The sequence below is a fragment of the Colletotrichum fructicola genome (assembly GCF_000319635.2).
Source record: "Colletotrichum fructicola Nara gc5 chromosome Unknown KSG_Nara_v1_contig02, whole genome shotgun sequence".
Taxonomy (NCBI): Eukaryota; Fungi; Ascomycota; class Sordariomycetes; order Glomerellales; family Glomerellaceae; genus Colletotrichum; species Colletotrichum fructicola.
The window spans coordinates 6,587,893-6,602,781 of record NW_027094052.1 but is presented as its reverse complement, the minus strand read 5'-3'; the positions used below and the strand labels follow the sequence as shown (position 1 = coordinate 6,602,781).

Sequence of the window (14,889 nt, the reverse complement as noted above, 5' to 3'; positions counted from 1 at the left end):
GATATCGGTCACATCTTGTCTGTTTTATAATGGGAAGAGACTCTCAGGATAACCCTCGCGGCGACAACCTCGCGCTTCAGGAAAAAGCCGAAGTCGCGTCTATCGACACTGAAGTGCCTCCAGCAGTTTCATGTAATGGTGTGCCATCCGGAAAGCATGATCGTGTAGGTTGATCCTCCCCCGCTTCCCCGCGTCTCCGGGGCGGGGGGCCAAGTTTTCCGGGAAGAGTCCGGACACCAAGTCCGAGATATCTCGGAATAGCGACTCGTGACCTGGAAATACCAGCGCCACCACGCCCTGCAGCAAGCCCTGGGCTGATTTTCGCGCCCTAACCGGGTCCCGGGGAGATAACGGATCGTTCTTGAATGGAGAAATTCGACTGTGACCCCATCCCCACGCAACACGTGTGTCATAGTCGATGCACCCCGGAAGCTTGGTGTAATAACAAGTGGTAAAAGGTACCCGGCGAAGTGGCTCGCAGTAGACGAGGCCCTGGCATGACACGACTGTTGAGAAATTGATTTCAATTCCTTGTGCCTGATTGTCATGTTCTGTGTGTTTCCGAGTACGAGAGTATTCCCGTTCTCCGGGTCTCCTCGAATCGTGTGGTCTTACGCTAGAGGGACTAACAGAATTTTTATCCGAGTCCTCTTGTGCGGAGGACGCCGGCGCCAAGAATATTTCCCCAGATTCCTCCTTGTTTATCCCCGCAACTCCAGCTCAGCTCGGAGCATTCTGGGCAGACCAATCCCCATTCCCCAGGAAATCTCCCCCAGACAAGTTGTTGAGGTGTCTTCTGGCTATAAAGAAGACACACTTCAACATTCCCTCTTGCCAAGTTGCCTCCTGCCGTACACAAGGCGGTGTTTTGGCCATTCTCTTTAGCTTGCCTAGAGGATATTCTACTTTTTGAACATTTCCTTTTGCTCTTGAAGCCGTCAACATGACGGTTGTACGAGCATCGTCTGACCGCTCCGACATCGAGCACGTTGCTCAAGAGAAGGACTCTGTTGCCCATAATGAGTTCCAACAAAACAGCGGCATGAGCCCTGAGGATGCAGACTTCCTCGCCAATTTCCCGGAGGAAAGGAAGAAGAAGGCTGTCCGCAAAGTTGATGTGAGTCTCGACCCGACTTCTCCTCTCTCTCTGCCTACCTATTACTGACGAATATTGAATCCCTAGTTTCGACTAGTTCCAATGCTTGTCCTCCTCTACCTTATGGCCTATTTGGACAAGACCAACATTGGAAATGCCAAGATCGAAGGCCTCCTTGACAGTCTCCATATGACGGGAGTCGATTACAACATCGCGTTGTCCGTCTTCTTCATCCCGTTTGTCTTGGCCGAAGTCCCCAGTAATATGGTGCTGCACATGTTCAAGAGACCATCTCTCTACATTGGCGGAATCGTTACTTGTTGGGGTGTTGTCATGACCTGCAATGGAGTTGTCCAAAACTTTGGGGGCTTGGTTGCCGTGAGGATTTTCCTCGGTCTGTTCGAGTATGTAAACGTGAACCGAAAAGATATCATCAAAACTGACGAAACATTCCAGAGCCGGTTTCCTCCCCGGTGCGATCCTGATCATCTCCAAATGGTACCTCCCCAACGAGACACAAACCCGCATCGCTATTCTCTACACCTCTGCCGCGTCTGGTGGAGCATTTTCAGGTCTCCTGGCTTTTGCAATTGCCAAGATGGATGGAGTGGGCGGATACGAGGGCTGGAGATGGGTAAGTTGGTTTCATCCTTCCAGGCCGTACAAATCATCTGACAAAACAAGATCTTCATCCTCGAAGGGTTAGCTACGGTACTGATAGGTGTCATGTGTTTCTTCTTTCTTGTGGATTCTCCCGCCCTCTCCAAATGGCTCGACCCCGAAGAAGTCCGCTTTCTCGAACTACGACAACAAGCCCGGCGGGTTGTGCGACCCAACGAATTCCGAGACCATCACTTCGATAAGCACGCATTTCTCTCCGTGTTGACAGACTGGAAGATTTATCTCCTAATCTTGGCCAACTGGTCGAACGTCAGTACAACGACTCAGGAGACCCCAAGCACCACTGTTGGACTTCACTAACTCTCAAGTTTAGGCTGTTCCAAATTACGCACTTAAGTTTACGATGCCTCAGATTATCAAGAACATGGGCTTCACATCTGCCAACGCTCAGCTGTTGACGATCCCGCCGTATGCTGTGGGTGCTATATCCGCGTACCTGTTTTCAGTTTTTGCGGACAAATATTCTTGGCGAATGCCGTTCATCCTCGGCCCGCAATTGCTCCTGGTTGTTGCGTTCACCATCCTATTTACTAAGAGCGAGGACATTAAGGACAACATTGCTCTGAACTACTTTGCCATTTGCCTAGCGTGCTTCGGGTACGTCACATGCACATGAAAAAAATCAAGTGTAAGCAGGAAGGAACTAACAGCAATGCGTTCAGAATGTACCCCATTCTTCCAGGAGTCAACGCCTGGAACGTCGCCAACACTCCGAGTCCTACCAAGCGAGCAATCAGCATCGGCTTTCTCGTCTGTGTCGGCAACATTGGTGGCCTCATCGGTAGCTATATCTACATGGACAAGGAGGCTCCGAGGTATCCGACCGGGTATGGGACTTCATTCGGATTCGCGTCGGCAGGAATAATTGCGGTCATCACGTTGGAGGCATTGTTATATAGGAGGAACAAGAAGAAGGAGCTCATGACTGAAGACGAAGTCAGACAAAGACATTCCGACGAGGAACTTGATCGCATGGGAGAAAAGAGCCCGCTCTTCAAGTATGCTCTGTGAGCATTGGGTGTTGGCTAAAATGGATTCTGTGTCTTTTTTTCTTTAATTAATCTCATCGCTCCCGGTGGCTTGCCCTTGATCGCTAGTAAATCTACCTAGTGGTTAGTCTCGATTGCGCCCTGACTCAAAGACCAGATACCGCCAGACCGTGCCCTGAATGGCACTTTCTTTGTTTGATTGCTTACTATAAGGAAAGCGGAAGATGTCTTATCCTGTAAGACGTTTCAACGTAGACATTCATCCTAAGTTTAGGTCCGCAAAGCCGTCCGCGCACGAGCGGTCCGAGTTCTCAAGTCGGCTCCGGCTGGCGGCTGTCAGCATCCACCTCGGTGGAGACACAATTCACACATCACGGCCGGTTGGCCCAATGGCAAGGCGTCTGACTACGATTAATCGTGACATCAGGAGATTCTGGGTTCGACCCCCAGGCTGGTCAAGTGAATATCTTTTTGACCACCGAGGCGCATGTCGACACGATCTTCCCCAGGTGTATCGAGTCCTTTTTGTTTCGCCATCAAGTGGGATGTTCAATCGGTTTCGATATGAGTTTGAGTTGAGACTGCTTGACGTATTTGTAAGTGCTGGTATGTTCTAAGACTCTAGTCTATTGCAAGTCCTTGAAGAATGCGCTGAAGGATTCGAATTGCATGAAAGGCTTGGCCTTGGGACCAATCATCGGCTCCATGCCCTTGTCACCCTTCTCCAAAGCCTTGAGGTAGGCAGGACGCTCAGCAACATCCTTCAGGTACCTGAGAATGTTCTTGTACGGAGACAGGTCCAGCACAGGATAGAAACCACGCATGGTTGTAATACTGAAGACCGTCATGATGTCCGCAGCGCTAAGGTTCTCGCCCGCCAACCACTTGTTGTTCGCCAGCCGGTCATCCATCAACTTCAGGCTGGCTTGGATCTTCTGGTCACATCGCTGTCCGAAGGGCGTGTCGTATGCGCCAGCGAACAGAAGGGTCATGCCGCGACCGATCGCAGCCTGGAGGGAGCCGTTGGCGAAATGGAACCACTCGAGGTAAGCCGCATAGTCCTTGTCGTCGGGGGTTCGGCTCAGTCTGGGCGCGCCGGAGCCGACCTTGGGCTGGCCATGCACAGTCAGGATGTACTCGACTGTGGCGCCCGATTCCGAGATTTCGACTGGCGGTGAGACGGTGCTGTCGCGGAAGTAGGGCGCGGTGCCAGCGGGGTTCTGCGCGGGGTCAATCGATGATCATTGATGTGTAGCATCACCTGACGCTCGCGAGACTTACAACATCCTTCAAGCCTTGTGGCGCCAGTCCAGACTTGGGATCTCTCTCATAGATGTTCAGTTTGTAGGGGACTTGCAGCTCCTATGCGGGGTTAGTTTGGGTAAGGTCGCAATGCGCGCAGACCGCTCATCGGACTACTCACCTCCAACAACCACACAATCCTCTCGGATTGAGAAAGGCCCAGATGGAAAACTTCGAGCGACATGGCTGATAATTATTGTATGATGCTATGAAATGGAAAAGCGTTGCCGGATTGTACTATTGGACGAGTCAAGGTAGAGTCATGGGGTTCCCCGTCTGATATATATCGATCTGGCAGGTCGGAGATTTGGGCGACTGGACCGTGCCAAATGTCGCAAGATTGACGTCAGGACCCAGGAACAGAGTTTCCGAGGACAGCAACGGCAGAGAAGGCGGCACCACGAATTGAGATGATTGAGGCGGCAGAGCTCTTAGCGGGTCAAAAGCTAAGGAGACGGTCGAACGGTTGCAACGACGCGGTGCAATTCTCTGAGCCGCCGTCCGTGGCTAGAGGGGCGAGCGGACAGGGACCGGGCGGATGTCACGGAGGAGAGCGGGCACTACTGCGAAGAATTCCCGGATTTAGGAGAGATGGTCCGTCCGTCCGATCGTCCGATGGGCAGATCTACTATCCGGGCGGCGTTTTGACCTTTCTGAGGTTTTGACAGGATTGCGAGCATCAGTCATCATCAGTGAGTTTGCGCGTTGATCTGCGGGGTGGTTCATGTGCCGCCGCCAGACTCGTGTATGTGTATGGTGGAGTGGTGGTGGTGTGTGAGGTGTCGGTAGGTATGCCTGATGAAGGTTTTGCGGGACTTTTTCTTTTCAGCTACCGGTTTGTCTTTTTGTGCAGCGATGTGCAGCAGGGATCAGAGCTTCAGTCGAGAGAGAATTTAACAGCTAATTAATTTACGTGCCGCGGTCCTCACGGTGGCACGTTCAAGAGAGAGCAGCAATCAATACCGAGGTATTTGTCATTGGCTGCTGTGAGGGGCTTGGTTTTCAAGGGCCGGGAAGACCTGTGTTGTTTACGGTTAGTGAACCCGAGACTTGCACAACTCTTGTGGGTATCCATGGATAATTGTGCCTCCCCCTTCGCAGGCGGGCAGAAGATATGCAAAGCCGTGGTCAAACACCGAGCCGAGATATGATACCGAGACACACGGGACGCCGCTACCGACACAACGGGCACTTTGTCTCTCTCTTCCTGTTTGGGTTCTACTGTTAATTGTGTCCCAGAGGCCCAGCCCAGGCCCAGACATGTCAGGGCGTTTTCTAAGCTGCAAGACGAACTTACACAATCAGATGGTAAGCAGCTTCCACACGTGGCTAAGTCGATCGCAGATGGCCGGAAACAAATCCAATTGGTTCCAGCCGGTACGGAAGAAGCCACAACCTGGATGTGAGGCATGTGAAGCGAGAGGAGGATGTCGGAATCCAACTCTGTGCTCGGACTCACTGTAGGGCAGCAAGGTTCAGAGTTCAAGCCAGAGGGGACAGAGCTAGAGCCAGAGCCAGAGCAGAGAGCGAGAGCTAGTATGTAGGTAGAGAAGCAAGACACACCCCGCACTGCCTTTTTGTTGTTGTTGCGGGCATGCACAGGTAGAGGGTTAGACCCGAGAGCTGCGTCTTTGCCGTGTTGAGACAGGACGGGAGCTTTATTCCTGCTGCTCGGCGGGTTGGGCAGCTTCTGCTGTAGGTTGTCCGGGGTCCAGGTGTATGTGCGACGGGTGAAAGGGGTCGTTTTGCCGCGTAAAAGTAGCTGTCTCCCCCTGGGACGGGGGCCAAGTCGAGTCTGCGACCTGACTCTTTTCCCGTCTTTTCATGTATTTGTCTGTACTTCTGTACTCTTGTACTCTGTACCTATTACATGCCCGACATACACTCGTATCCGTACAGAAAAGAGGGAAAGAAAGCAGAAGAGAAAAGGGACAGACACACACACACACACTCATACTCACACTCACACAGAAAGTCTTTCGGCCGCGATCTCCAGCCGAAGCCCCCCAGTTCCGGCGCCGCGTCTCGTCTCGCATCCTTGGATCCTTGGATCTCGATTAGCTAATCGATCCAACTCAACCGATCATCAGCCACCTCCACCCCCTTTTACCACATCGGTCCAAGGCTAATCGAGAAGTGGCTTTGCTGCACAGAAATCTTCTCTTTTTGCTGGTGCTGGTGCTGCTGCTGTGCTGCCGAGTGGCTGTCCCGCCGTGGCTTCCGCGGTGGAGTCTCTCTCTTCTTTAGTTAGTCCTTCACTCCATTCACACACCACCACCAAACCAAACCTAGCCTCCCTGGCGTTTTGTTGCTTTTCCGAATCGAACCCATCGCTGCTGGCTTCACATCAAAAGTTCTGCCCCCCGACGTAGCACCGCGTCGCGCACGCCCGTTTCCAATTTCTTGCTCCTCGTTTTCGCTTCCTCACTAGGCCTCGGCAACTATGAATCGCATCTAAGGAAGCCGCCCTTTTTCTGGAGAGCATTGGTGACGATACTCTCGACCCACACAAGTTGTCGGCGTGGGGAGAGGAAGCGTGAGGGACCGACAAGAGAGAAAAAACAGAGAGAGAAAGAAAGCCGTCCGACACTCCCCGTTGGACTGACACCTGTGCGACACCTGACGCGGTCATCCATCCCCGGACAAGACGGACTTGACTCAGTGGATACCGCACCGCACTCATGTCAGCAAACGCGTCGGAGGGTCGGATTTCCATGACCGTCCAGAGTATCATGGCAGACAACCCCGATCCGCCTACACCAACAACACAGCAAACACCATCCACCGCGCCCCCCGATGCCCGTACCCGAGAACCAGCTGGATCCATCAGCACCGCGCCCACCCCGTCCTCCAACGTCTCTCAGCCCTCGCCGTCGAGCGGCACCCCAACGGAGCCACCTCCGCGGAAGAAACGCCCACTCCCCGAAGGTCGACCCGCGGACGACGACGGCAAGTCGGAGTCCCAGGCCTCAGAGCCATCCCGGAGAAAGCGCCCACTGCCGGAGGGACGTCTTGACGACGGCCCGACCCTGTCTGAACCTCCGGAATCATCCCGCAAGAAGCGCACCCTGCCTGAAGGTCGTCCAAGTACGGGCCCCTCCCCCGAGCCGTCGGAATCCTCCCGGAGGTCGCGCCCACTACCCGAAAGACCCTCCTCCGGCCATTACCTCCGCGAGGAGTCGGAGTCGGGTCCGTCCGTGTCTCCAGTTCTACCCTCTTCCGCCGTTGCTTCCGCCGCAAACCGCCGACGGAGCCACAAAGTCAGCCGCGCATGCGACTACTGCAAGGCCAAAAAGCTGAAGTGTTCCGGCACCATCCCCTGCGACGTCTGTACCAAGAAGCGTCTCGCCTGCATCTACGATGCGAGCTACCGTCGCGGGAGACCCCCGACCCCGCCGCCGGCTCCGTCAGCTGGGGTTGAAGTTGCGACCCCGACAACTGACGCCAGGTTAGTGCCAGCATCCTACCAGGCGCAATTGTAAGTGCTCTTCTTGCTTATGCGCACACGCACTGCGCAAAGAAAGCTCACACGCCGCAGTCCTGTCGCTACCGGTACGCCTCGAGCAAGGCCTTCGCAGCAGCCCATTACCCTTGAATCTTCGCCAGCCGTCGAGGAGAGCGTCCTCCAGCCAGTGTCGAGGGCGTCGCCAGAGGTCGAGATCGCCGAGATCGAGGGGCAGTACTTCGACACCACGTCAAGCTTAACCTTCCTCCACCGCGCATGGAAACGTTTGTCATCTCAGAGACTAGCTGGTGGCGTCGTTCCCCATGTTTCTAGTACAAACGAACAGCACCAGACCATGACAAGGGCAGGCGACAAGCCCTTTGCATCAGCAACCCACGAGAGTCATCCTCTTCCCGAACGATCAGTCGGCCTGGAAATGATGCGCTTCTATTTCGACGTTTGCGTGGTGACCTACCGCTGTCTGCACCAGGGCTACGTGGTTGAATGGTTTAATGTCCTATTAACAAACGCGCTAGACAATGTGCCGTTACACCGTGACATTGGCCACGCTAAAGCATCGATTGTCCTGACCATCCTTGCCATCGTCACTCTGCGCAAAATCAAGGTAAGGGGCACCGAGCCGTCACCAGACGAGGCTTCCGAATTACGACGCAGCGATTCCTACTTCTGCCGAGCCACAGGCTTAACAGACCAGGAAACAGGCCTTCCAAAGCTTGAATCCGCCCAGGCGCGTCTACTGCAGACTTTGTACCTGTTGCAGACCTCGCGCATGAATCAGGCTTGGTACACATTCGGTAGTGTACTTCCTATTGTGTCGGCGTTAGGTCTGCATCGCAAAGCAAGTCGCAAGAGAGCCAGCAACGGCCAGGCCCCTCCAGTCGACTACATTACGTCGCAATGTCGGAAGAGAACCTTTTGGGTGGCCTACACCATCGACAAGTACCTCGCGGTAGTGTTTGGTCGTCCAAGAATGTACCATGACGAAGATATTGATCAGGATTTTCCCGACTGCGTCAACGACGAAGACATGACTCCCCAGGGCAGATCGAGCGACGAACCCGAAATGGACTGCCATGTTGAATCGCTCATCTTCCATGCGAAGCTTGCCCAGCTGATTGACGGGATTTCGCGCGAGGTATACTCAATCAAACCGATACCGAAACACGATCGTCTCTTGGCCGCTCACCGATACGGACGCGCTCTTCACGAGTGGCGCGAGTCTCTACCGCATCACCTTGGAACTGTCCGCCCGATGTCTTTGATTCCATCCTTTCGGCGACAAAACACCGCACTGAAGCTGGCATACTGTCACGCCATCATGCACGCCAACCGTCCTTTCCTTCTCGGCACGACGACCTCGCGAGGCGATAGCCAACCGTCTGCGCTCGACGATAGTGTAGAGGAATGTATCAACGCCGCCAAGACCGCACTCGAGACAGTCGACGCAATGGCCAGCGACGGGACTCTGTTCCATGCGTTTTGGTGGACGCCCTACGTCACCTTTTGCGCTCTGGCTGTGGTTTATGTCTGGAAGATACAAAGGGTAGGAGACGACGAGGACAAAGGACTTTTCGAGCTCGCGGACCGATGCCAAAACCACCTGGCCAAAGCTACGACGTCCGACAGCCCGAGCAGGCGGTACAGCGTCATCTTGGAGGAATTGCGAGAAGAGGCCAAGGGGCCTGAAGCCAGACAACGGGGACCAGAACAAGGAGCGACCTCTGAACAGGCTGAGAGTGGACAGGCAGCAGATCTGATGCAAGTTGACGACTCTTCGGGACTTGGCGTGGCACAATCGGGCGACATGGGCGCGGTGTTCCAGACACAGGGCTTCGAAGGCATGACCAACTTTCTGGCAGGCTGGGAAACTACGGATTGGTTAGATCTAGACTCTTCGGTATACCGCTACCTTCGCGCATTCTAAAATCCATGTGCTGATGAATCGGCAGGCCTTCGCCACATTTTCGAACTTCGAGGGCGCTCCCGTGTTCTGGATGCCGCCCGCTCCCTGAACGACCGATCGCCTCCTAGACACCGACAAGTTGGACACATGGAATCGTAGGAACGGCATGCGAAAGCCCTCGGGTATTGCGTCGCCGTACGGTTGACGATTGCGCATTGTAGGCAGGCGGCTGAAAGGATGTCCGCGTGGTACACAGCTCCGACTCCGGATACCCCGGATGATTGGCATCGCGACGAATCGCGGAGAAATAGTGCGCCAGTCGATTATACCCTTATCCAAATTATTGTCACGTCAACGAACCGTTGGGATTGGGGGAATTATAAACATCAACCCCGTGGCTCAAGCTTCAGCCTAGGTTTTGCCACATCAATTGTGTCCCAAAACTCACTGCTTTGGCCTGGGATTCCCGGTTCAATGCGCCAAGCACGGGAGCATGTTCCGTGGCTGGTGTTGCCGGCAAATTGGCACAGCCAGATTATCCAGCAGATCGGCAATGCGCAACCACCGCAAAAGTGCAAGGCAACCCCCGGACTCTCTCTTGCAAAAGGAACCATGCAGCCACGCTAAGCAGCGGCTCTCGGCATCTAAAGTTGAGACCATACCAGGTTCTGTTCGGAGGCTTCCGCAAGTGCCGAAGAAGCTTTTTTTCCAGATGAACCCGTTCCTGCGGGCTACTCTCTTCGGACGAAGAGTCCGCTGAGTGGCCAATTCTTCCGGCTAAATTCTTATTCCCCCTACCCAATTCGACTCTTTTGGTGGTTGCCCCCCTTTCCAAGACGACCCTGGATGTGGGGGACCGAGATGACCGGGTTTTACACAAACGACTTGCGACCCCTGACGTCGTCTATGAGCGGCTGAAGGGAAGTTTACAAAAGTTGCGTGGTGCGGCACAACAAGGCGATTGTCTGATCAGCTTCGTTTTTGATCCTCGCGGGACCATAAATACCCAGAAGCCAAGTCGAGTTTGACAAGTGGGAATAGGACGATCAGCATTTTGTCAAGCTGTTTGCGATACAATCAAATCAGCCATGAAGTTCAGCAACATTCTTTCCTTCTTCGGCCTGGCCAGCGCCGCCAGCGCTGCTTCGCTGCAGCAGGTCACCGACTTCGGCTCCAACCCCAGCGGCGTCAAGATGTACATCTACGTCCCCGACAAAGTCGCCACGAATCCTGCTGTTGTCGTCGCTATTCACTACTGCACCGGCACCGCTCAGGCTTACTACAACAACAGCCCTTACAAGACTCTCGCCGACTCCAAGGGCTTCATCGTCATCTACCCCGAGTCGCCCTACTCGGGAACTTGTTGGGATGTCTCGTCCAAGGCGACCCTCACTCACAATGGCGGAGCTAACAGCAACTCCATCGCGAACATGGTTTCGTACACTCTCAGCAAGTACAACGGCAACAAGTCCAAGGTCTTCGTTACTGGCTCTTCATCCGGGGCCATGATGACCGTAAGTTGACCGCAACCTGTCAATAGTGCCGTCCTTTGCTAACCTTGTCAGAACGTCCTTGCCGCCACCTACCCCGATGTCTTTGCTGCCGGCATCGTCTACAACGGCGTCCCGGCCGGCTGCTTCTACACCGGCACCGTCAACGGCTGGAACAGCACCTGTTCGCAGGGTAACTCCATTGCCACACCCGCCGCCTGGGCCAAATGGGTCACCGACGCCTACCCCGGCTACACCGGGTCCCGCCCCCGCATGCAGATCTACCACGGCAGCGTCGACACCACGCTTAACGCCAAGAACTACCAGGAGACCATCAAGCAGTGGTCCGGCGTCTTTGGCTACAACCCCGACAAGCCCGTCACTTCGTCTGCGAACACGCCCATCGCCAACTACCGCACAGATGTCTTTGGCGACCACCTCACCGGTGTTTGGGCTGTTGGTGTTGGACACACTGTCCCTATCCGGGGTGACGACGACATGAAGTTCTTCGGTCTTTAAACTGGTGTACATAATTTGATGCCGGATATTCTTTGGACATATTTTCAACATAGCATATATAAGAATGCCTCAACCAACCACCTGGCTCCCGGTTTGACAACGAGTGATGGCATCCGTGTCCGGATGAGTCAGCTAGAGAGCTCATTGTGCTGCGACGGACCGGCAATCTGTCTTGAAGAACCGGCCCGGTTCGTTGAAATGATAGTCGACGTCTAGCCGGTTGTGGCGCCGGCTAACTTCAAAATTGCTGATCGTACCTTGAAAGATGATTGGCTGATACAGTAGATGCAATGAACATAGTATCGAATCTAGTCTTTTCAGCGACCGCCCTCAGATATTAGTGCTAGTAGCAACTCTCTAAACGTGGAGACGACCTCTTCAGCCAAACGCTCCTCCACAATACCCTCCTGCCACGAGAAAGCAAAGCCGAGTTGCCCGTCTCTCCCAGTCACGACGCTAACCTTGACGGCTCCAGAGGTTGCACTGGCACTTTGACTGAACAGCATCCGCTCCACTTTGAACTCAGTCTCGGTCACTTTTCCAGCGTAGCCGACAACCCCGACATTGCTTAGTTCCCACGCAGCGGCCCGCTTCTTCCCCAGCTTTCCGGATAACCATCCCGGCATGTCATCGGCGACGTGACGTAGATACCCGACAGGCATATCCGCTCCACGTCTTTTCGTAACCTCATCAATCGTCGATTTTGTCCGTCTAGCGTCGGACCACACCGACGCCGGATCCGCGCTCCGGGAATATTGTTCGCTGAAGGATCCAACGTAACAACCTAGGGATCTGTCGCTGATGGGTACCGGCAGCAGGTGGCGCAGGGATACGGCACAGTCGCCCTGCAACGTATCATAGTCGTCGGGAAGAACTTTGAAGAATGCTGCTGCGAGGAGGGCCATCATACCAGCCGTTACAGATGCCTTCTGTCCCTTGCAGTGTTTTCTGAAGCTGTCGGCAACTTCTCCCGAGACCCAAAACAGCCTGACACGGGTTCTCACTGGAAGTTTCTGCACTGCACCGCTCCAGACGTTGGCTGGCGACTCGTTGTAAATCGATGCCTGCTGAACGAAGGCTTCTGAAACCGGCAGATCATAGACGGCCTCCAGTGAGGGAAGCAGCGCATCTTTCGAATGGGTCGTTATAGACGACTGATTCAGAGCTTTCTCTAGGTCTTCATGAAAGATTAGGGCACTCTTGGTGTCCATCAGTGAGTGGTGAAAGCATAGACAAGCCACGAAACTTCCAGAGTTGGTCCGGTCATCCAGAACCTCTAATCTCCAGAAGGGCTTCGGGGTCGCGCCGTGCTCAAACGGCGTATTGTGTTGCTTTTCTAGCGTCATTTGCAGTTCAGCTTCAAAGTGAGGGTCGGTGACGACCGTTTGAGATTTTCTCAACTGAATGACTTGCTCGGGTTCGGTAATTGGCAGAGAGATGAACCGAGGATCTTTTGTATCGATATCAACGGGTGTCGCACTCAAGATCGGGTGCTGGGCAACCACGTCACCAACAGCCCGCCATAGGGCCTGCAGAAGATCTCCGTCGTAGGAACATCTATAGACTGCAGTGACGCAGACGTTGTTGTAGATTCCGAGGTGGCTTCTGACTGTCGAGTATCGCTCCAACAGGCCTGCAGGTGTCAACTGAATTACTTTGCCTTCTACTACGCTCGGCCTTTAGGTAGGCAGTACTTACCCAGAGGCCGCAATTTCCTGGGCGCTATGTCAATTTTGCCGTTCATGATGCTGGAATTTGACTCTATGGGCCTTTCTCGAAAATGCTTCCATTCGATGCCTTTAATCTGCTCGGAAGACGTCTCCGAGGATTATTAATCTCACCCGATGAAATCCACAAACTCCGGCCGGCACGTCGAGGTGATCCGGACCGGCTATCCGGTTTTAACGACCAGTCGTTACGCCCTTGAACATGTCATTGCGCCCTTCAGTACAGACTAACAACGAGATTCGATGGGCTGCGATTAACCGCGTGTGCAAAATAGATCCATGGAGTGAAATTTGTTGTTCCCCGTCTCTTGTATTCTCTAGAGTTTATGTACGGCGTATGTTACGAGTGTTCCATCGACACATTCCATGTAGCATTCTTTACCGATTGGCTCTCATCCAGTCTGCCGCAAAGCTCACTGCCTCTCGTAACGGAAATATCCCACAATATGCACCGCCAACCAATCCTTTCTTCAAAGTCCCAGTTCTTTCTAGACCTTTACCAATGAACCCAAAATCGTCATCGTTAAGAGTGATGTCTCTGACCGTCACCCATTGCCGGGAGCCCTCCACTACCGCAGCAAATGAGTTGCTCTCCAGTGGAGCGACATTACGGTATTCTGCTAAGTGGAACGCCGTGCAAGTATCGAATCCAGTGCCCAACAGTAAGATGCGAGCTTCAAGTTGCTCCAACTTGGCGAGCGGGCTTTTCTCTCCTAGGCGACAATCGAGCGCATGTCCGGCAGTGATTTCGCCTGCCTGGGGCCCAACAGCAGCAAACGATGTCTGAGGATGGGCACTTCTCATGGCTCCGGGCCAATTCCTCAGCATTTCTGGAATTGCTCCCACCCCCCGAGTCCGAGTGATCCGCGGATCGTACGCGGGCATTGTGTCCCGGATCGTTTGCCACAACTCCCGGGGCGCGCGTGGAGACCTCCATTCCGCGGGATCGGTGTTGTCCCCCGTGTAGGTCGGTACTACCAGCGTCCCTTCATCTCCCAAGACTTCGAGGAGAGCAGAGATGACCGTTTCGGCGCCGCCGTTCACCCATCCGAGGCGGCTAAGGGACGAATGGAGCAGGAGCGTTTCGCCTTCGACTATTCCGAGTTTCTTAAAGTCCGAGATGAGAGATTGTTTTGTGCAAAGCGGCCGTCCGATGATTTCGGCGAGCATTGCTTGACGGAAAGTCGCCGTATGTTGAATGAGAGAAAGACTCGGCGAGGGGCACGGATCAGACCATCTTCCTGTGCGGGGAAGAAGTAGGATGATGGCACGAACCAACGTTTAATTAGTGTCACAGGACCTGCAGGTTGCACGCAACCTTGACTCTTAACTGGATGAGTCATCACCTGCAGAAAGCCTGATCGTAGCCCCAAGCGAACGCAAGAGGTCATCGTGACATGAAGTTGGCAGTGCGGTTGTTGCACGAGTGAGAGTTATACCCGATTAGCGTGGGAACTAACAGCTCAGAGCTACTTAGTAGGCTTTGGTAGGTGCCACGATACTCTACGACAGATAGCTTGCATTAGTGCAATTGAAGATGCTCATGCTGAAGGGCCCCAGATGCACGCTTAAAGGCGCAGTGCGCAGTGTCACTCGCCTTTAATGCGTCAGAGAAGGATGCCAAAGAAGAGGACTGAATTTCGAAAGCCTCATGTTGCAAAACAAGGACCTTCAACTGCTTATTCGCTGAAGTAGTAGTAGCAAGACTAAGATGAG

The 14,889-nt window shown here is 53.9% G+C and overlaps 5 protein-coding genes across 5 annotated transcripts; 3 read left to right on the top strand and 2 right to left on the bottom strand.

The window, feature by feature from the left end:
- Positions 1-943: 943 nt before the first annotated feature.
- On the top strand, positions 944-2,788 carry CGGC5_v004665 (putative transporter; the record flags this gene model as incomplete). The annotated part of the gene is made up of 6 exons (XM_032022132.1): positions 944-1,117; positions 1,184-1,500; positions 1,553-1,730; positions 1,781-2,026; positions 2,091-2,374; positions 2,440-2,788. 6 exons carry the CDS (start codon positions 944-946, stop codon positions 2,786-2,788), a joined length of 1,548 nt encoding a protein of 515 aa, XP_031881146.1.
- A 604-nt stretch (positions 2,789-3,392) lies between these two features.
- gst3 (Glutathione S-transferase 3) lies at positions 3,393-4,252 on the bottom strand (the record flags this gene model as incomplete). The annotated part of the gene is made up of 3 exons (XM_032022131.1): positions 3,393-3,986; positions 4,048-4,128; positions 4,190-4,252. 3 exons carry the CDS (start codon positions 4,250-4,252, stop codon positions 3,393-3,395), a joined length of 738 nt encoding a protein of 245 aa, XP_031881073.1.
- A 2,497-nt stretch (positions 4,253-6,749) lies between these two features.
- On the top strand, positions 6,750-9,546 carry ASG1-7 (Activator of stress genes 1; the record flags this gene model as incomplete). The annotated part of the gene is made up of 3 exons (XM_032022129.1): positions 6,750-7,546; positions 7,607-9,431; positions 9,484-9,546. The coding sequence occupies 3 exons, from the start codon at positions 6,750-6,752 to the stop codon at positions 9,544-9,546; spliced, it is 2,685 nt and encodes an 894-aa protein (XP_031881089.1).
- A 979-nt stretch (positions 9,547-10,525) lies between these two features.
- On the top strand, positions 10,526-11,446 carry axeA-3 (putative acetylxylan esterase A; the record flags this gene model as incomplete). Its single annotated transcript, XM_032022128.1, has 2 exons — positions 10,526-10,951; positions 11,003-11,446. 2 exons carry the CDS (start codon positions 10,526-10,528, stop codon positions 11,444-11,446), a joined length of 870 nt encoding a protein of 289 aa, XP_031880974.1.
- A 317-nt stretch (positions 11,447-11,763) lies between these two features.
- Positions 11,764-13,190, bottom strand: FCK4-1 (putative alcohol acetyltransferase FCK4; the record flags this gene model as incomplete). The annotated part of the gene is made up of 2 exons (XM_032022127.1): positions 11,764-13,079; positions 13,145-13,190. 2 exons carry the CDS (start codon positions 13,188-13,190, stop codon positions 11,764-11,766), a joined length of 1,362 nt encoding a protein of 453 aa, XP_031881134.1.
- Positions 13,191-14,889: the final 1,699 nt, after the last annotated feature.